Source organism: Micropterus salmoides, unplaced genomic scaffold (assembly GCF_014851395.1).
Source record: "Micropterus salmoides isolate LMB-PRFRI ecotype aquatic unplaced genomic scaffold, ASM1485139v1 Ms_hic_scaffold_4, whole genome shotgun sequence".
Lineage (NCBI taxonomy): Eukaryota > Metazoa > Chordata > Actinopteri > Centrarchiformes > Centrarchidae > Micropterus > Micropterus salmoides.
In genome coordinates this window covers 29,316,442-29,337,772 of record NW_024043372.1, presented here as the reverse complement: position 1 = coordinate 29,337,772, position 21,331 = coordinate 29,316,442, and the positions used below count along the sequence as shown (strand labels likewise).

The window sequence follows — 21,331 nt, the reverse complement described above, 5'->3', positions numbered from 1 at the left end:
TTCAAAAAAGTGTGGGAAATAATCTGGACAGGTGTGTGTGTGTGTATAGGCAATATTGTGATAATGATTTTCTATATTGCATTGTGAATCTGAGATATATTTAGATTTTGATTGACTACATGTCTAGTCATAAATGTAAAAAGATGTGCACACACGCATTCTGTTGGCCCATAATAACCATGACAGAGCAGCATTTACCTTTCACATTAATATTTCATACCTTTGTCTGAAATCTATATAGGGCCATTTCTTCTTCATTCTTTACCTTGATGTCAGGAATACTATTTATTTTATATTGACACTGACATTATTACATGTATTTCCAGTTATTTAGTTCATATAATAGGTTTATTAAATCTGTTCTGATTTAAATGATCGTGTTAAAAAGGGCTGATAGGAATAAGTAATAAACCTGTTTTACCAATGTTGTTATAATTATTTTAAGGCACACTATGTTTTTTATTAAGTTACTGTAATAATCCTAGTTCAAGTGAAAGGTTTTTAGTCAAATTACATAAAAAAACACAATACCTCACGACGTACGTGAAACTTCTCCCTTAAACAGCAAGAACGAAGTCAACAGAGCACCTTTGTTTATCTGTGTGCACAAGCAACGTTAGCTGTCGGCACAGTGTTAGTCGGTGGCCAAAGTTACTTCTACAGGCGACACAACAGCAATATACAACTACTGTGCTGCTCTTTGCGTCTTTGTAAAATACATCCAACAACCCACAACAAGCAAACCCCTCTTACTGGCGGGATCGCAGGCGTCCTGTAGTCAGAGATGCTGAATCACTAACGGTGTGTGAACGGGAGGGTGTTGTGAAGTGTGGGGAAAGAGTGGACCCAAACGCAACTCTGGGGATTAACAGGTTTTATTTGGGGGAAAAATGGGGTTGGGAGAGTTGGATTCCGGGGAAACGCAGGCACGGGGAACAGAGGAGACTGAGACCAGAGAGCCGGGGAACACTGGGGGTCGAGGAAGAGAGGAGGCAAGGGAGAACTGGGAGGACTAATTGACTTTACTAATAGTTTGATTCGGCAGGCCTTCACAAAAGGACCTTTACAAATTTAAAAATTAATTAATTAATTAATTAAATTTGTCATTGACAAAAGGGCACTTTGGGCATCAAAGGGCAAAAGGGCAGGTGCTCATGCACCCATTGCACCCCCCTCTGCACGTGCATGCACCTCAGATTATTAAAGTCCTCTTTCAACACTTCAGACCATTGCTTCACAACATCATTGGTCCCTATGTCCAACATGATGTTTTTCACAGTAGGATATTCAGCCAGGATATGCAGGATTCTTTTTGCCAAGTCAGACAGCGTATATTTAAGGCAAATAGTTAAGTTTGAATAGGCTAAGCCCATCCCCAGCCAATGTGGAGTTTAATTTTAAGAGAAGGAAACACGATGGACTTATTGGACAATAAGGGCCCTGTCTGTGGGCCAAGTCTGTCGAGGAAAGCGGGGTAATTAGAGCCTGTGGGGAAGTTGAGTCAACCCTTGTTTCTTGGCGAATTACCTGGACAGGTAATTAAGTTAGTCCACCTTTAGGGATGCTAATAAAAACTGTTGTTTGATAGCTTTAGTTAGAATATGGCCATAATCACCGATAGAAGTAAGAGTTTCCCCTGCCATTGTTATGAAATATATAGTTGGATTGCAATTTCATTAACATTATTCTTCAGTGTGTGTTTTGGCTTTCGACAGAAATGTGTCTGTTACGCTGGTGAGACAATCAGCTGATTAAATGGCAATAGCCTGGTAGCCTACAGTAGCCTACAGCATAGATGCTCAGATAAGCCAGCTAAACTTTTACTGCCCTGGAAGAAAAAAATATGTAGTTGCATTGTAATTTTTAACTTTGTTCTCCAACTGTGTCTTGGCTTTGCAACGTGGACAGAAATGTGTCATTTTTACGTTCCTGAGACAATCAGCTGATTATTATTGGAAATAAACGGTACAGCATGGAAGTTTAGATCCACCAGCTAAACTTCCCATTTTACTGCCATGGTGGAAAACACTTTACTGCTAACAGTGTTATGATAACAAGACCATGAGGAAAGGAGCCTTGATCCTCACCTGAGTGACACCTCACTACGCCTTTGTGAACTTGGACGGGTGGGCAGAAACAGCGATCTTACATTTTCTTGTTATTTGTCAGTGGTCATACTTTCAGTAAATAGTTTTTTGCAAAATGCAAGATAACAGTAAAGTAAAATAATGTCTATACAGCTGTAACGTCATGCCACATCATGTAGCACTTCATTTATTGATGTTGCTGTTGTTTGATGAGCAATTAACAATAATATTCACAAAATCCGAATGGTTTTACTGAATAATTAAGTAAATATAATTTCTTAGTAAAGAACCCTAATTTCGTGACAGGCTGTAATGTGTCCACCCCTTAACTCTGTCTCTTGAGACCTAGGAGTCAAATAGTTTTAAGAGTGCACATTTTAGACAGCCTTGACTTTTATACATATACAACACTCACCTGATCTGAGAAAAGAGGGGATGCAAATATCGGCAGGGACACAATCAGCATTGCCAAATATGCATCCACCTCTTAAGTTTGTTTTCAGACACTGGAGGATCAAACACTTTTATCAGCTCATATTTTAGGCTGAGAGAAAGAGAAAATATTTAGTAAGCTGCAGTGTGTAGTCGAAAATGCCTTGTTGATGTCAGAGGTCAGAGGAGAATGGGCAGACTGGGTCGAGATGACAGAAAGGCAACAGTAACTCAAATAACCACTCGTTACAACCAAGGTATGCAGAATACCATTGATGTTGAACGCACAACACGTCGAACCTTGAAGCAGATAGGCTACAGCAGCAGAAGACCACACCGGGGGCCAATCCTGTCAGCTAAGAACAGGAAACTGAGGCTACAGTTCACACAGGCTCACCAACATTGGACAATAGAAGATTGGAAAAACGTTGCCTGGTCTAATGAATCTGGATTTCAGCTGCGACATTCAGATGGTCAGAATTTGGCGTAAACAACATGACAGCATGGATCCATCCTGCCTTGGATCAACGGTTCAGGCTGCCGGTGATGGTGGCTTTATGCTGTAGAGCATATTTTCTTGCACACTTTGGGCCCCTTAGTACCAATTAAGCATTGTTTAAAAGCGACAGCCTACGAGAGTATTGTTGCTGACCATGTCCGTCCCTTTATGACCACAGTGTACCATCTTCTGATGGCTACTTCCAGCAGGATAATGCACCATGTCACAAAGCACAAATCATCTCAAACGGGTTTCTTGAACATGACAATGAGTTCACTGTACGCCAATGGCCTCCACAGTCACCAGATCTCAATCCAATAGAGCACCGTTGGGATGTGGTGGAACGGGAGATTCACATCATTGATGTGCAGCTGACAAATCTGCAGCAACTACGTGATGCTGTCATGTCAATATGGACCAAAGTCTCTGAGGAATGTTTCCAGCACCTTGTTGAAAGCCACAAAGAATTATAGCTCTGAAGGCAAAGCGGGGTCCGACCCGGTACTAGCAAAGTGTACTTAAGAAAGTGGCCGCTGAGTGTAATTCCTCATGTAACAAATACTTCAGTTTTGTGAACACACGTTAACATTACTTGGTCTGAGAAAGGTGGGAATGCAAATATCAGCAGGTAACCTGCTTTTATCAGCTCATAAAAATATAAATGGATTTATATACTTTAGTAACTGCTGCTCCCATGGTGACTGCCCTCTGTGAAGCCTTGTGTTGTGACTTGAGAATGATGTGGAGTCAAAACAGGTCTGTGGTACATAATATTCTACAGCAGTCATGTAGGCAATATCAAAACTCCAGCCATCACCCTCAATTGAAATAAACAGAAAATGGAATGTCAATACACCCAAAACACAATTTAATGAGTATTGCCTAGCTTGCACAACTTGCATGTCTAGATCAAGCGAGGAAATTAAATAGCACAACCAATGTTTACATTGTCTCATACAATGTTTCTTTGATGTTTCTCTCCATCAGGTTGAAAGCACAAAAACAAATCTCAAATTTGCTTTGCTGTTGATGATGCAAATGCTAATTTTTGTTAGTTTAGAAATGTTTAGAAATGCATTAAGAAATACACTCCAGTCAACACACTAATTTAGTCTCTGTGACAGTCCATGTTTTTTCAGACGTGCATCTGAGAAAACTAGAATATGGAAAAGATAATTTATTCCCATAATTTCAGTCAAAAAGTGAAACATTTATATATTCTAGATTCATTACACATGAAGTGAAATATTTCAGGCCTTTTTTTGTTTTAATCTTGATGATCATGGCTTACAGCTCATGGAAATCAAAAATCCATTATCTGTGTTTAAACAATCACAACGTTTGAGTGTAATACACTTTGTCCTCTGCGTGGATCTTCAGATGTGTGTTTAAGTTGCTCTTCCTTTTGAAGCTTTTCCCGCACACCACGCACAGGTGGGGTCTTTCCCCAGTATGCGTCACCCTGTGAGTCTCCATGTCGCCTTTTCGATTGAAGCGCCGGCCGCAGTCGGTGCACTGGTATGGTCTTTCCCCTGTGTGGATTCTCATGTGCAAAGTCAAAGCTCCACTCTGTCTGAAGTTCACGCCACATTCCTTACACTGGTACGGCTTCTCTCCTGTGTGGATCCTCACATGGTCCTTCAAATGACTTGACTCTTTAAAACGTTTCGCACAGATGGGACAAGTGTGTCTTCTCTCCCTGGTGAGATTGTTCACATCTTCCTCCACCCCAAAACTTTCCCTTTCTTCGCCACACAAGTCTGAGTTTTGCCTCGTTCCCGTTAGTGTCAGTGCCTTCATCCACTGTCCATTCACCACACATTCTGTATTCTTGCCGTATTCACTTTGATTTACAGAGTAGAAGGGCTGAGAAACTCTGGTGAGCCTGGACTGTTGGCAGCCTACTGCTTCAGCATCTCTCCTCTTTTCCTCTGCTGTGTAAAATGTTTTGCTGGTCAGAGTCTGCTTGTGGCTGGAGCTTGAAGAATGAGGCTCATCATAAACACTCCTTTCTGACTGAAGAGGGAATTCGTAGTTGAGGTCAGCCTCTTTCCGAGGACTCAATGATGTAAATTTTTCCACTTTGATTTGAGGAGGGTCGGGGTCCTTGTTGTTCTGACAGGTTCTCCAGTCTTGTCTAGTGTACTGCTGCTCATCAGGCCCCTCCTGCTCATGTTGAGTGATCTCAAGCGGATCTAGAGGGACAAAGGGGTGAAATAATTTGGCAAATACCTCTTGTCTTGTCATTATCTTCTTGAGTTTAGATTGCAAAATGACAAATACACACATATGCTTACAACTATGACCTCTTTCACCTTTTGTTACTTGCTATTGTTCTTACATCTTATTTAATGTCCATTCCCTCTGGAGAAAAATAAGATTCTTTCCATCAGCATACTCAGACTAAAGCAAAGATGAACATCTTGTGTTGCATTTGGAAAGTTGTTTCACTCTGCTGTTGATGTCAAGCAGTGAAAACTTCATCAACTGACCAGGTAAAATGACTAGAAATATATATTATAATATGAAAATATGATTTATTGTGATGCAGTTTTTGCATTGTCAAATGGGCAGGGGCAAACTGACAAATCCAGTCAACACTTCTCAGCTTACAAAGCATCTCTCCAGCCACCGCAAACGCACCTTTCTTCACGTTTCACCACACTCCAGTACAAAGAGCATATATTAATAAAAACATACATTTTAGCTGTAATTCTGCTATAGCGTCTGCTGGATATAGTGTCCTATCCTCACCTAACAGGGTCTGTCGCTGAAGTCCAGAAGACTCTGGATTTACTCCACAGGGCATCTCAGCCTGCCTGGTTGATGGAGAGATTATGAACTCATCACCATCAGGCTCATCTTTGATATTTGCTGTCTTTTCAACAGTTAATATTCTGTAGAGGTGAGAGGGCGGCTCCTTGTGACCCTGAGGAGACACTGTGGCGACACCCTGCTGCCTACAGGACGGTCCTCGCTCCTCAGCCCTTTGGTCATGCTCCTCTTTAATATGCAGGGTGCTCGGGTGATCGGGGCTCACATCTGGGGCCCGCTCCTCCTCGCACTTAGGACAAGCCTCCTTATCACAGCAATGAGAGCTGACCTGATGAGCTGCTGAATGAATGAGGGGTGAGACTGGAGATAAAAAGCTTACTTTAAATTCACATTTAAGTCTAAAAACATCTCATGTAGACATTGTGTTTTACTTTTAAAGGTCATATGTGCCAATGTCATCTGAACCATGTACATTTAAAGACACATTAAGTGCCACCGGATGCCAGCAGATGCCACAGGTTACCACAAGCTGCCCGGGACACCCAATGTACACCCAGTAGTAAAATGCGATCTGTATACGGATACATACTCCAGACAATAAACGATCCGGATAACAAATCTGCTACTACCAGGTGTGAATTGTTAGTGTCTGACAGCTAGTGGCACCCTCTAGAAGCTAGTGATGATCTGTGGCTTATAAATATTTGAATATTTACACCATCTAACTATGTAAAGTCCTTTGCTGCTGCTGAGATGTTATGGAAAAGTGAAAAACTAACACAAACCATTGAAAAGTAAATAAAAATGTAAACTTGTAACAGTAACAAGTGTATTTTGGTTCCTTTTTATTTCTAAATTGGCGAAATTATAAACGCCTTGGCGGTTGTAATTAAACAAAACTAAACTCTTATATTAACTGCCTAATGAGTGCCGATAGCCTGCCACTGGCTGCCACTGAGAGGATCTCGGTGCTGCTGTAAATGTATCTATAGAACATCCTCATGAGGCTAATTTTGCACTGAGCCATAAGACGCTATCATAAAAACTGAAGTGGGCTGCAGCCTCATCATGTTCGCTGCAAAACTCCATCAATTAACAAACAAAACAAATAACGAGTCTAGACCTTGTCATTGATGTGTTTCATCCACACACCTGATCTGTGTAATTTGACTTCAGGCCAGAGCACCAGTGTCCGCAGGTGGTCTATCTCCTGCTTGGACCGTCTGATCTCTCCCTGGTACTCTGTCAGCGTTTTCTCCACCGCCCCGAAGATCTCCACAGCCGCCGCTGTCAGCCGCTCAGAAATGAACGCGTTTAGGTATTGTAGAGAGGCCATGTCTGCTCGGATGCTGCTCGGACAGACCGACACATCCCGTTATATGTGACTTCCTTGTTGTGAGAGGTTTTACTGGTGTGTTTAAAAGCGGCCAGACAGGCTGCTGGCGCCTCCTGCTGGCCACCATGAAGCTCCCCACCCTGTCTGGGGCTAGGTGTTCTCTGGTGACATACAAAACTCTGACAAAGTTTTAAACGAATGGTAAACGTGCGTAAAGGCTGTTCTTATTCACTTGGCCTGCTGTGTTGCAGACAGTATCATAACAAAGCAAACTGCTCCTACTATACCTTCTACATAATACATTAATTTGTAGTTAAATATTTCTTTATAAGGTAGTTTAACAATCCAAATGATCTAGTCAGAAGTTTCTTAAGCTAGTCACGCAAGCTTTAGGAGTCGGGCTAACAGTTTTTTCCTCCATTATAAGTGGATTTGCCTTTTTATCTCTTTTTGATATGTTGAATACTAACTGTCATCAAAATAAATGTATGTAAGTTTTCAGTATAAGCTAGGGGATATTAGTTATGTAACGTTAGTTTGTAATTTTTAGCCTAGCTTATAAGGTAGCTGAGGCAGTTTCTTTGGCTCACAGACAGTTTCACAGAAATTGAACAATTTTGTGGCATAAAGAATTTTTACATGGTAAAACAACTTAAAATTGACCACATACTTAGTCACTTTGTTTTGGCTAAATATTCCTGCGTATGAATTTATTGAAGTGACAACAGGCAAGACAGTAAAGTCATCAAAACAGGGAGTGAAGGCTGCTGCTAAATACTTTTAGCTTAGCTACTGGGGTTAACGTTACATGCTTTTAACATTGAAAAGTCATGCATTTTTAGTTTTACATTAGTAGATTATTTTTAAAAGGTAATCACATATGGATTTGGTCACTGTCTTGTTAATCTAGATTTGATTAAATTTCAGTCACTACAAAAAACACCATTTCCACTAACAACCCTTTGACTAATGTCACCTTAATCTCTAGTATCACAGATGTTGGTCATGATCAGACAAAATCCTGCCAACCAGTCCAAACCTTGTACTGTTTGGCAGGGATATATACATCTTGTATATGTACAGTATGTAAAAAGAGTCACTTTCCAATATGGAAATGGTCAGTGCCATGGTATAGTTGCAGTGCAGCCACAAGATGGTCTCATTATTGCAGTCATTTTCCTCTAGGCAGTTATTTTGCACAGTATACCACTGTTACTACCACTAATCATAATAACTGCGATCATATATTTACGCAGTTCTTTGTGTATCTTTGGACCTATGTCCCTCTATATAGAGTGTCTGTCAGTGGACAGTTTAGTTCAGTTTACCTGTGTGGCAGTGATGATTACGTACGCAGAAGCTCTTGCTTGACGGTGATTTTATTACATGTGGTGAGACTGCCCCTAGTAATGATGTCTACTGGAGAACTGAGGCTGCCAAGCACATTATTTGATAGATTTAGAAGCTGCTCAATTCCCGAACAATTCACTCCCACAACTGATTCACCAGTTGGTCGTTTTATTTTCTGGAAACATCCGTCACAGACTAGCCCTGTTTCTGTGGAAATCAGGTCAAAAGTCAGGTATACAATCTAATGCAACATCTTGGAGAAACCAAGTCATTTGTCACTGCTACGTGTACGTTTTCACACAGATCAGATAAAGCGATCTAAGCAAACACAGAGAGAACATGTTATTTATGAGCAAATATGTGCATCTTTATTAGCATGAATGCCTGTTAAACTTTCACACAATGAACTAATTTCATGTAGACCCACACACATTTATCATGGATGTCAGTTTATTATACATACATGGGTGTTCAATCTGCTGTATTATACTGATGCAAGCCACATGCTTAGGAGGTCAAGAAAAAGGGTTGCACAAGTCATATTAATGTAAACAAACAGCAACCAGGCATTAACCTTTGAATATTACTATACATGAATTGCACAGATTTTTTAGAGTTGTGTAAACCTGAATTGTGATTTTAAAATGAACAAAAGTTCAATATTATGTTTAGATGAGCCCACTATTCACTAATAGTCCATTATCACTGTATCATAATCATAATAATAATGATGTGCTTTTTTGCTGGGCTTTAGCAGTGAAAATTGATTCTCTAAACATGCTTTAGAGAGGTATAACTTATGTTTATTATGTCTCAGTAGTCTGAGGATAGCATAGAAAAGAGTCACAGTAATTTGTAGCAGGAGCGGCCACTTGTAAACAATGAGGGACATCTCCCTCTTTACATTAATCAAATAAAATGACAAAGTAATATTGTCTGTGCAGATGAAGGTGAACACCATAGAGACAGAAACAACATGCTGCAATGATTGCAATCCTGTACTTTTTTCTTGCACAAAACCCCTATAGTATAATTTGCAGTTTGTAGTTATTGCTTTACATTTTTAGACTTTCTGACATGATCAATGTCAGTCATGAGTTGGAATGTATTTGTACAAACGATTATAATACAGAAATTAAGTTAAATTATATTGTGAATCCGTACCTGAATTACAAATACCCATTATCAAAATATAGTTCCTATTAGATTAAAAAATAATGCACATGTAATAATACTGTACTAAATAAACTTTCAGTAATGAGTCAGGGCAGTGTGAAGTTTGTAAACTTTCAGAGATACACTACCGTTCAAAAGTTTGGGGTCACATTGAAATGTCCTTATTTTTGAAGGAAAAGCACTGTACTTTTCAATGAAGATAACTTTAAACTAGTCTTAACTTTGAAGAAATACACTCTATACATTGCTAATGTGGTAAATGACTATTCTAGCTGCAAATGTCTGGTTTTTGGTGCAATATCTACATAGGTGTATAGAGGCCCATTTCCAGCAACTATCACTCCAGTGTTCTAATGGTACAATGTGTTTGCTCATTGGCTCAGAAGGCTAATTGATGATTAGAAAACCCTTGTGCAATCATGTTCACACATCTGAAAACAGTTTAGGTCGTTACAGAAGCTACAAAACTGACCTTCCTTTGAGCAGATTGAGTTTCTGGAGTATCACATTTGTGGGGTCAATTAAACGCTCAAAATGGCCAGAAAAACAGAACTTTCATCTGAAACTCGACAGTCTATTCTTGTTCTTAGAAATGAAGGCTATTCCATGCGAGACATTGCTAAGAAATTGAAGATTTCCTACAACGGTGTGTACTACTCCCTTCAGAGGACAGCACAAACAGGCTCTAACCAGAGTAGAAAAAGAAGTGGGAGGCCGCGTTGCACAACTGAGCAAGAAGATAAGTACATTAGAGTCTCTAGTTTGAGAAACAGACGCCTCACAGGTCCCCAACTGGCATCTTCATTAAATAGTACCCGCAAAACACCAGTGTCAACATCTACAGTGAAGAGGCGGCTGCGGGATTCTGGGCTTCAGGGCAGAGTGGCAAAGAAAAAGCCATATCTGAGACTGGCCAATAAAAGAAAAAGATTAAGATGGGCAAAAGAACACAGACATTGGACAGAGGAAGACTGGAAAAAAGTGTTGTGGACGGATGAATCCAAGTTTGAGGTGTTTGGATCACAAAGAAGAACGTTTGTGAGACGCAGAACAAATGAAAAGATGCTGGAAGAATGCCTGACGCCATCTGTTAAGCATGGTGGAGGTAATATGATGGTCTGGGGTTGCTTTGGTGCTGGTAAGGTGGGAGATTTGTACAGGGTAAAAGGGATTCTGAATAAGAAAGGCTATCACTCCATTTTGCAACGCCATGCCATACCCAGTGGACAGCGCTTGATTGGAGCCAATTTCATCCTACAACAGGACAATGACCCTAAACACACCTCCAAATTGTGCAAGAACTATTTAGAGCAGAAGCAGGCAGCTGGTATTCTATCGGTAATGGAGTGGCCAGCGCAGTCACCAGATCTGAACCCCATTGAGCTGTTGTGGGAGCAGCTTGACCGTATGGTACGCAAGAAGTGCCCATCCAACCAATCCAACTTGTGGGAGCTGCTTCTGGAAGCGTGGGGTGCAATTTCTCCAGATTACCTCAACAAATTAACAGCTAGAATGCCAAAGGTCTGCAATGCTGTAATTGCTGCAAATGGAGGATTCTTTGACGAAAGCAAAGTTTGATGTAAAAAAGATCTTATTTCAAATACAAATCATTATTTCTAACCTTGTCAATGTCTTGACTCCATTTTCTATTCATTTCACAACGTATGGTGGTGAATAAGTGTGACTTTTCAGGAAAACACAAAATTGTTTGGGTGACCCCAAACTTTTGAACGGTAGTGTATAATGCGTGTTTTTTAAAATAGTTTCACAGAGAGCATATTAGCACACATACCACATCATGCACTTAGTTGACACCATTTCAGAAACTTGAGAATTATACAAACATAGAGCACTTTTTTCCTTCCACGATAGTGCACACCAGTTTTAAAAAGACATCCAGTCGTAACAGTGAATGTCAATTACCAAGCGCAGAGAGAAACTGTAACTTATATGTTTCAAACTACAAGAAATACAACATTCAGCAAACAACACCTCTGACAGAGAAGGAGTAAAAGACTATATCTAGTAATTTTGTACAATACACAATACTTTTATCTACAAAGAGTGTACTTTGAAACCTTTGATGCCTTTTTTATTACCATCTTTTTTTACACAAACAAATTGATGACAAATTGAGCAGAGAATGAAAGTTTTTATGTCTATGTGACTAATTGTGGACAATATTTTTTGAAATTGGTCCAGTATTAAAAGAGTGATCTGCAGTCAACAGCAGTGAGACAAGGCTGCAACATAATCCTTTCAGGCAATTGCACCCAGTCAAAGTACATCCGCTAAAGTGCTTGTTTTTGCCGCTGACCGGCTCAGATTGTGTCTGACAACATTGTGGAAGGATGCATACAGAGATAGAACTAGTTTTTAAGAGTAAGTTGTTATATCAGTCTCATCACAGCCACCAGACTCCCTTGACAAAAATATAAATTCTACTTCTCTGGTGTTCTGCTGCATCAATTGGTTAGTTTGTGTTAATGTTCGACTTTGTTCTTTTAAACCCTTTAAAACACCAAAGTCACACAATAACACTTGCACAACTGCCCGCAAGGATTACGTTATAGCCCTGTCTCGCTGCTGCAGAGTGCAGCGCACTAGCTCAAAACTGGACCAATTTCAATCCAGTTAGAAAATACAGAAGTGACCCTTTAATCGTTCACTTTCCTCCTTTCTTATCAGCCCCTGATTGCCATGCTTGAAAATGCAGAAGTGCCCCTCACAAAACGAAAAGGCAGCTACATTTGATTGGAGTAAGAGGTGGGCCCTCCCACCTGGCTATACTCAGACAGCTGGCCAAGGTTTCCCTGGGTGCTGTAGCTCCCTGACTGGTCAAAGCTTCCCTGGTTGTAGGGCTGCTGGGTAAAGGTGCCGGACTGTTTCTCAGAGGCTCCGCCTGCTAACCTTGATGCACCCTTGTGCCAACCAGTCTCCTTAAAGACAAACCAGATGTTTCCAGCCCATAGGACAAAGTTGAGAAACCCAAAAACCTGAAGAGAAAGAATATGAGACAAAGCGATATTAAACAAGAGGCAAATGAGAAATGCTAGTAAGCAATGTGTACAAATATTTTTGTATTATTAAACTGGTGTCTAAACCTAAACAAACTGCTAAGTTTCACAGTAACCACTAGTTTTATTTTTAAAGTATGTCAAGTTAGCAAGAATAACATACTTTAAAAATAAAACTAGTGGTTGATGTTATACTTATTCTTGCTAACTTGACTCTACACGTACAAACACTGACCCTTCCACTGATCAGTTTGACACCCAAACCTCAAAATATTCAGCTCCTTTAGGAATGCTTAAACAAACAACCCTATCTATATTTAAATGTATTTAAAAGAATCTTTAGACTTTTTCAACTCCTCCTCAACCTCTTCATACTCCCTCAACTTCAACTTCACCTGACAGTTCAACTGCTTTCACTTCAGCTGCATTCACCGGCATTTTAACTGCATTCATTTCTTTCTCCTCAATTGTCCTTTCAACTCCTTTCAGTGCTTTAAAGGTGTATATTTACTGACAGAAATGCAATATAAGATCCATAACTGTGTTTTCAGTGGTGTGTAAAGACCTTCCATAATGAACCATTATGTATTTATTACCTTAGAATGAGCAATAAATATCTACATAACCGCGGGTCCCCCCTTCCATGGACCTCACCACGTTGCGTCATCATGTTTCTACAGTAGCTGAAAACGCTACAGTGCTACAGAGCGCATTTCATCACTACATTCTTCTTGTTCTACTTCTGGTAGAATTCAGGCAGTGTAGACACTCATCACTATGTTGAATACGTACGTTAGAAGAAGAACCTATGAATGCTTTATCATTTTCCCAGAATCTCCAGGCAGAGGACATTTAGGGGAATCATGTTTTTTGACAGCTCTTTCAGAGGTGTGTCAAGCAGGCAGCAGACTCTTTTAATGTTGTTCAGAATTTTTCAAAGTAAAAGCTCAGTTCAACTCCTACTACAGCATTACAGTAAACAAACTTCTCATGCTTTTATTTTGTAGGTAAAACCACTAAAGAGGAAGTGATTAAGTGAGTAACTGTTGCTGTCATGACTGAGATCTATTTCAGCATCGCTATCAAAGTATTTATTTAATTATATTTTTTACCACTATCAAAGCACCATAATCTGACCGCGGGTCAGATATTATTGTTGGTGGTCAGTTTTGGTGAGGGTCCATAATCACAGAGAGTTTCCTTGTCAATGTTTGTATAAACTTTATCTAATGTGTTGTTTAAAATGGATTGTGGTGCAGAAATAGTGACAGTGTTACACACTCATGGCTTACATATTCCATGTTGTCTGTCAGTGGCCAAGTCACATTAACCTATAGTTTTACTAAATTAAGTAAATATATTTTCTTAATAAATATACCTAAAGAAACCTTTTCTAGACTGGCTACTCTCTGCTGTCTCAGAAGAGACACCTTTTGTGCTGTGTCAGCCAACGTAGCTGTCCTGCGCTCTTTGAAGGGTTAGGGGGCAGTGGTAGACTGGAAAGTTGGTAGCAAGTCACAACCTCACCACTAGATGCCACTAAATCTTACACACTGAACCTTTAACTGATACTTCGACGTCATTCAGTGCTTACCCTTAAAAACTTCAACTTACATTTTAATAGCGACTGAACAAAAATTTTCAGCAGTGAGCACAATTTTATAGCATTATTTATTTATTTATTCCCAGTTTTTGTGGGACTCACATCCTGTGAACCTACCACTGAAGTGTTGAGCCCGGACCAGCGTGGTCCATGCAGAGAGTCACACTTGTTGGTCTGGACTTTGCAGGCAGAGATTAGGAGCTGCACCTCATCTGGATCAGTGGCCACTTTCACATCAGACAGGGCCTTGGCCCAAGCAGAGGAACTGACCAGCCACAGGAAGGAGAACACCACTGTCACTATAAAGTCCTGAGGACATGAAAGAGAGAAGAGACAGGGTATGGAAAAATGAAGCTCAAGAAAACAACATTTCATTACTTTGTCACTACTTTGTGAAAGTAGTGGTTGAACGATAGTACTTGCTTTGTACAGTTATGTCTAGCACTATGATTACTTTGGCAGAGTCCTTATAAGATGTCAAATAAGGAACATTATTAATTGGGAATTTAAGGGTAAAATTATATAATATATAAAACTAATAAAATAAAATACTAATAAAACTAAAAAATATGTTCTTGGCCTGACTCCACTGTACTTACAATGAGCGGTCCTCGGTTGTTTTCACGGTACTTGTTCTGAAAGAAGATGTAGACAATGGTGGCCATGAGGGAATACAGGAAGGCAAAGACCGCGATGGTGACGAAGAACTCTGCAGAGGATGAATAGTCTCCAATGAGGAATACGCGCTCCCTCCTAATGCCCTCACACACGGGCGCTTCAAAGGACACCTGGTGCAACCTGACACACAGAGAGGAAGGTGTGGGGGTCAAATCATGCTCACTACACAGTGTCTTTAACTTTAGCCTGACTGTTCAGGAACTCTAAACTAACACCTCTAACACCTTATATCAGTTAGTACAATCTTATTTTTGGGGCTCTTTTCTCTTGGCATGACAAGGAAAACGGAAGCATTGTAAAAGAAAAACTTACTGCAAAAAATAACCAGGTGGTTCGTTTAATTGTCAGGATGTGATTCTGTGACTTTTAGTATATTGGATCTAAATGTCAAAAAAGTTGGTAAAGACCGTATGCAATTATAGTAACAGTATATTTGCAGATGATACCAGTAAGTTCATCATTTAATTTGCAGCTGAAAGGAATTATATCCATTGCAAGTTACATTTACTGAATACCTCTTAATCTCAGTGAACTAAGTCACTACACCCAAATTAGAAAAAATAAGATATATTTATTTACCCTAAGTGAGGTCTGGCAATACAGATAGTTTCAGTTTTACCTGTTGCTTTTAAGAAATAATCCCCCACCCACCTACACACTTTAAATTCAATATCTTCCTACAACATGTCACTGAAACCTCTGGACATCAGGCTACAATATGTTGCCAGTCTAAAAGTAACTACATTGTTGTCAAATATTAGATTACATTACATTTTTTCATTTAGCTGAAGCTTTTATCCAAAGTGGCTTACAATTGCTATACATGTCAGAGGTCGCACGCCTCTGGAGCAACTAGGGGTTAAGTGTTTTCTCAGGGACACAATGGTACAATGGGGAATTGTATATATATGAACAATTTTGTCTGAAGCATAATTTTTACAAAAAGGAAAAATCTTTCTGCAGATTTCTGGGTTAATATTGCATTGTCCATAACTCTAACGTAAGGCAATGAGAACATTTCATTGTACAGTGAAATTAAGAAAAGAAATCACATTTTTTTTCTGTTGAAGTCACATAAAACAATTAGTTGTCCATGTGGAGATCTACACACCCTGCCTATGTGAATGGTTATTTAGGTGGAAAGACAAACAAAAGACAAAGTCCCAGTGCCACTGTGTTAGCATCAGGTTCATATTTCTGGTATAAAACTTTAAAGGTCCTGTGTGTAATATTAAGGAGAATCTATTGACAGAAATACAATATATATGATATATATGATAGATAACTATATTTTCAGTGATGTATAAAGATCCATAATGAACCGTTATGCTTTTAGCACCTTAAAATTAGCCATTTCTATCTACAAACTCCGTGATTCCAGTTACATAGAAGCCATGTTGCAGAGCGTCAGACTTCATCCAGCCAGAGGGAGCGATCATCAACCGTCCGCAGCGGGCCAATCGCTCCGCGATCTTCTGTCCCTGGTCCACCCCACTCCCTCTCCGGTACGGATTGTGTCGCTAGTACAACTGGCACACTGTGATCGTTCCCTCTGGCTGGATGAATATTATGCAGGGTCCATGCACTAGCGCAACTTGGGGCTCTCCGCAACGCCACGCAACTTTCCAAATTCTTCCCTCTCACAGAAAAAGAGAGGTCAGCTCGCAAACACAGCCGCAGCTGTTGTGTGAAGCGTAATTGTAGCAAAATATGCTACATATGATAATAATAATAATAATTATAATAATAATAATAATACTGGGAACACATGAATGCACATAGAGCCATTGGTTGCAATTCGCAGCCCTCACCACTAGATGCCACTAAAATTACACACTGTACCTTTAAGACACTGAATGAAGCCCACTCACCTGAAAGGATACGCAAAATCGATGCCGATGCTGAGGTTGCTGCTGGCCTTCTCCATGCAGTCCACACTAACCCGCAGCTGCCCAGAGTAGCCCCCACATGTTGCAAACGCAAAAATGGCAAAGAGCTGCACAAAGACAGAAAATAACAAAAATCAATGAAAGGGCATTACAGCTTATTTGAATTAAGGCAACAAATGACTAAAGGCAAAGTTATATTGCCACATAATTCTGACCAAAAACTATATGCACATGTAAACACACAACACACAGTCACAAGCAGTTGCTACTGGGTGAGTAATACAGTCCCAGAATCCCAGATGAGAACACACAGTATACAATTATGTTAACATATCACCGTTTTTATTACAGTGGTTTGTACTAGACACACTGTTTGACAAGTATTCTTAATTATATCTCATATCTAACAATGCAACAACAGGTCTGTATCACTTTCACGCAAATCCAATGTTCTGGTGCCGAGGTAAACCTTTTGCATGATATACTATAATAGCTTTGATGCTTCTGTTTTTATTTTGCATGCTGTTTTGTGACTTTAAGCCCAATTTAAAGCTGAAACCTGTAACACTAGCATTAGTGACAGGTAACTGAAATGATGTACGGACTGCAACAAAGATGGCTGACTTGTTGTAGAAGGTTGTGTTGAAGTTTGCTGCTTATGTGAATCAGCCACTCCTAAACTTGGATAATGCACCAGCCACCTGACAAAAATGAGTGCAATATTCAGTCTTCTTTTAGATCTGTTTTGGTCCTCACAAACTCTGAGGGAAGTGTCTGGCTGTTTAGATGAAAAATGTTTCAACAAGTTCTCAAGCCAGTTGCTAACTTTGTCTGTCTGCTGTTTGGAGATTTGGACAGGTAGGGTTTATTAGAGCTTGCTTGTTGAAAACAGCTGCTTGTTGCATAAGAGTGGTTGGAGTGAACCTAAACAGTAAAGTTGTGGGCCGAAAAACAAAACAGTGAGGTGCGACACCTTTCTACCCAATGTTATTGTAAAATACTTTTTATTGCAGCTTTAACAATATATTAATTCACAAATACTACAGCTTTAAGAATATAAAGTTTTGCAGCTCGAAATTAAGCCACAGCAAACATTAAAACAGTCACTGGAATGAATTTCTATTAACAAGCCCAACTAGTGAATGTTGAGTATCAGCTGTTTCACCATTGGAACATTTTGAATATGGACGTCTCAACATTTTCACTGCCGTGAAGCCAATTTAATGCCAGCTGATAGCATTTTGGCCACATCAGCACATGGACCACAATAGCTGCAGTGAGTGTGCGGGCTGAGCTGAATTAGGACAGACAGAGTCATGTAGTCACAAGGAAGAAATCACAATTTGTGCTCCCGCCACTGGCACCTGATGACTTAAACACAACACTTATTTTTTTAAAAAGATGTTCACATTCTTCTTCAAGCATTTCCCTTATTTAAATTGCCCTTACAATACAAGGAATAGTAGGAACAAAAGGGAAGCTGAATACCTTGTAGGGTGTGCACACTTTGACACAGCAGCAACAGAAAAAGAGTCTAAGAATAAAGCATATTCCCAAAATAATGAAATGTATATAATAAAATGTAATCTAACAGATAAAACTGCATTAGCAATCTGGTAGAGAGGGATATAAGGGATTACAGTTAAATAGAATCCATTCTTAAACCTTATGGATGTATTGTAGACCTCACAGCTTAGCTTGCATTACAGGATGTAAAACGTTGTAACAATCATTGTTAGGTAACAATTTGATTTCTAATGCCATAATAACAATTTGATGACACAAAGATCAGGCAGAATGATCACATATTGAAAAACTAGCCATGGTGTTTGTTGAAAAGCTATATCCATAATAAAAAAACATACACTTACCGGAGCGAATATAACCATACACATTGAAGAAAAGGAGATCTAATCCAGCTTTGTTATGCTACAGGGCTCCCAGAAGATACTGAAACAGAAGCTGGAAGAGGCTGCCTGAGGAAAGCACACCAATGTGTGTGTGTGTGTGTGTGTGTGTGTGTGTATGGCTGAGTATGAATGTCTACCACAGCCTACCTTATATTTCTTTATTCCTCTACCATTCTGCCCTTCACCATTTTATAATTATCACAAGGTAAGATAGAAAAAATAGAACGAGCAAGACAGTAGGACGGGTCATGAGGAGAGAGGAAATTGGAAGGTGGCGATATACCTGTTATTGAATTAAAAGTTCCCTGTGGAGTTTTTGACCACTAGTCAAAAGCTATGGAGCTAGTTTTCCATGAGTGGGTCCACGTTTTGTTTACCTCGCGATACACATTCCTGCCAGTGGTTTCACACTATTTCACTGACCAACAGGTGGCAACAGTGAAAATCAGCTTTGCAAACATTTAATGAGGAAGTTAAACACATCCGTTAGAGATGAAGCATACAGATATTGCATTTTCCTGACTGAATGTAAACATAACTTTTGTTTGTCTACAAGACAACTAATGTGCACCTTTAATAATTACTAAAGTGTAATAAAACCTAGAACGCAGGCTGCAACATGTCATCATACCTAAATGACAGAATAAGTCGATTGCCATTGATTCTCACCAGATTTTTGACAACTCTTCCTCTGATTGGCTAGCACCTGTTGCCTCCTTTTGTTAAGTTGGTTAAGGTTAGTTAAAGTTAGGACCTGCCAATCTGTTGCAGAGAAGAATTTATTGATGGTCCCAAAGTAAATCCCCGGTGGTTAAGAGCGAGCCTTCGGAGGTGAGATAACAGGCCTTATACCGCCAACACTGGGTGAAACTGAGTAAGAAGACGCCACTGGACCCTGAATGAATTTTCCTATTTAAAATATTTCCACACTGCAGACATTTTAGCAGCGTCACAAACTGCACTCCGTTTATGACAGGACGTTTATGCAGGTTCTCACCACCTTACTTAATACTGAAGAAGCATGATCAAAATAAATTATTACTATTATTATTTTATGGCATGTCAGCCATAAAATGGGTTGCCTGATGAGCAGAGGAGAAGTATCACATTACAATCTCCACAGAGACCATATCTCAACAAAAACCTCCTCTTCTGGATCCCAGCAAGGAAACATAAAAAAATATTAAGTGTCAATACAGGAGTTGGCCAATGAAAATTAAACCAAGTGACGGCTTTCGCGTCTAATAGACAAGTGATTCTCCGTCAGCACCGGAGTTACCTCCCGTAGTCTGGCCGGTGCTTTGGAGTGCAGCATTTACCTAAATTACGTGAGTGAATTTATTGTAGGCTATTCCGTTGTGTGTAGGGAATGAAATGAACACCCGCCAAATGTGGGTAAATTTTGGCAGTGGTGGTGGGTTAAATTGTCAGGCTATTCGCCATTTTGTTGGACAGGGAAAATGCAGAAGAAAGACACATAAAGTGAGCGTATAGTGGTGATCGGCGCACACACCTGTGTCACATACTCACACACAGCCCAGTCAGCGCAGGGAAAATCTGTGGCGGTGTTTCAAACCAAGCTCACCAGTCCGGAAGAGGCCCAGTCCGTGACAGTCGGTGCGTCCTGGGACGGCCAGTGTGCTGCTTATCAGCAGCAACACACACTGGAGGAGACTTTGAAAATGAGGTTGAAATCGTGAGGCCCCCTGGTGTCCGAGGCCCCGGTCAATTGCCTACCTTTGCTCAATGGTAAAACCGCCTAAGGGGAAGTGCTTCACAAGCTTACCGGACCTTATGTTAGTATGTTACTTAAGTTATGTGACGTTAAACACTTGGTTAAAGATTTTGTAAAGTTTGGTTAGGTTTAGGCACAAATACTACTTGCTTAGGTTTCAGAAAAGATCATGGTTTAATAAGCCAACATTGACTTTTGAGTTCAAACGGGACTCATGTTTTGTCTGTAAAATCTCTGCCTTCAAAGTGAATATAACTATAGTTGTCAGTCAAATGCAGCGGTGGTTAAAAAGTTCACCATTTCCTTCTAACATGTAGTGGTATAAAGTATAAAATAGAAAGTACAAGTACCTCCATACTCCACTAATTAAAGTAAATAAGTAAATGTACTTTCCACTACTGAGGCATTATAAACGATTTTAAGTGATGTGAGAGACTAATTAATGGAATTATGATTCCAATAAAGGGATATATTGTGAAAGCATCTTAACAAGAAGCTCAAACTGTTTTACAGAACAGACCACTGACAGCAGACTATTACAGTATGTGTCTGTTTGCTCAGGGTGAACATACAGCTAACACACATGATCATTTAAGCTTTAATTTCAAAACTAATAAGGCTATGGCCCCATATATTTTTACTTTTCTTTACTAGTCATTAGATGTCATTTCTGAAGGTGATACTGGACTACACGTTGCTGTTTACACATATAATCTCTTTGTTAGTATCCCTTTCCTGCTGATTGAATACTAATGCAATGTCAGTCTGCTTATAAAATAACCTGAATAATTAATCACCCTCTCAGCTCTGCAGCTGATAAATAAACATGGTTGAGGTGCTGGAT

At 39.8% G+C, this 21,331-nt stretch overlaps 2 protein-coding genes across 4 annotated transcripts in view; both read right to left on the bottom strand.

The window, feature by feature from the left end:
* Positions 1-3,863: 3,863 nt before the first annotated feature.
* Positions 3,864-7,757, bottom strand: LOC119886938 (zinc finger protein 184-like). Of its 3 annotated transcripts, none has more exons than XM_038697932.1 (3): positions 6,946-7,757; positions 5,773-6,153; positions 3,864-5,213 (listed from the first exon to the last, which is right to left on the bottom strand). In XM_038697932.1, exons 1-3 carry the CDS (start codon positions 7,127-7,129, stop codon positions 4,351-4,353), a joined length of 1,428 nt encoding a protein of 475 aa, XP_038553860.1. In that variant the 5' UTR covers positions 7,130-7,757; the 3' UTR covers positions 3,864-4,350. The 3 variants fall into 3 exon arrangements, with proteins under 3 accessions (XP_038553860.1, XP_038553862.1, XP_038553861.1); XM_038697934.1 differs by having other exon boundaries at positions 5,773-6,129; positions 6,946-7,756; XM_038697933.1 differs by having other exon boundaries at positions 5,773-6,132; positions 6,946-7,755.
* Positions 7,758-11,415: 3,658 nt separating this feature from the next.
* LOC119885548 (synaptoporin) overlaps positions 11,416-21,331 on the bottom strand; it is a 30,912-nt gene continuing 20,996 nt past the window's right edge. Inside the window, exons 4-7 of the mRNA XM_038695625.1 lie at positions 16,825-16,949; positions 14,875-15,073; positions 14,393-14,584; positions 11,416-12,651 (exon numbers count right to left, since the gene is read on the bottom strand). Coding sequence (XP_038551553.1) covers positions 12,400-12,651; positions 14,393-14,584; positions 14,875-15,073; positions 16,825-16,949 — 768 coding nt within the window. The 3' untranslated portion in view covers positions 11,416-12,399. The remainder of the gene's footprint in view (positions 12,652-14,392; positions 14,585-14,874; positions 15,074-16,824; positions 16,950-21,331) is intronic.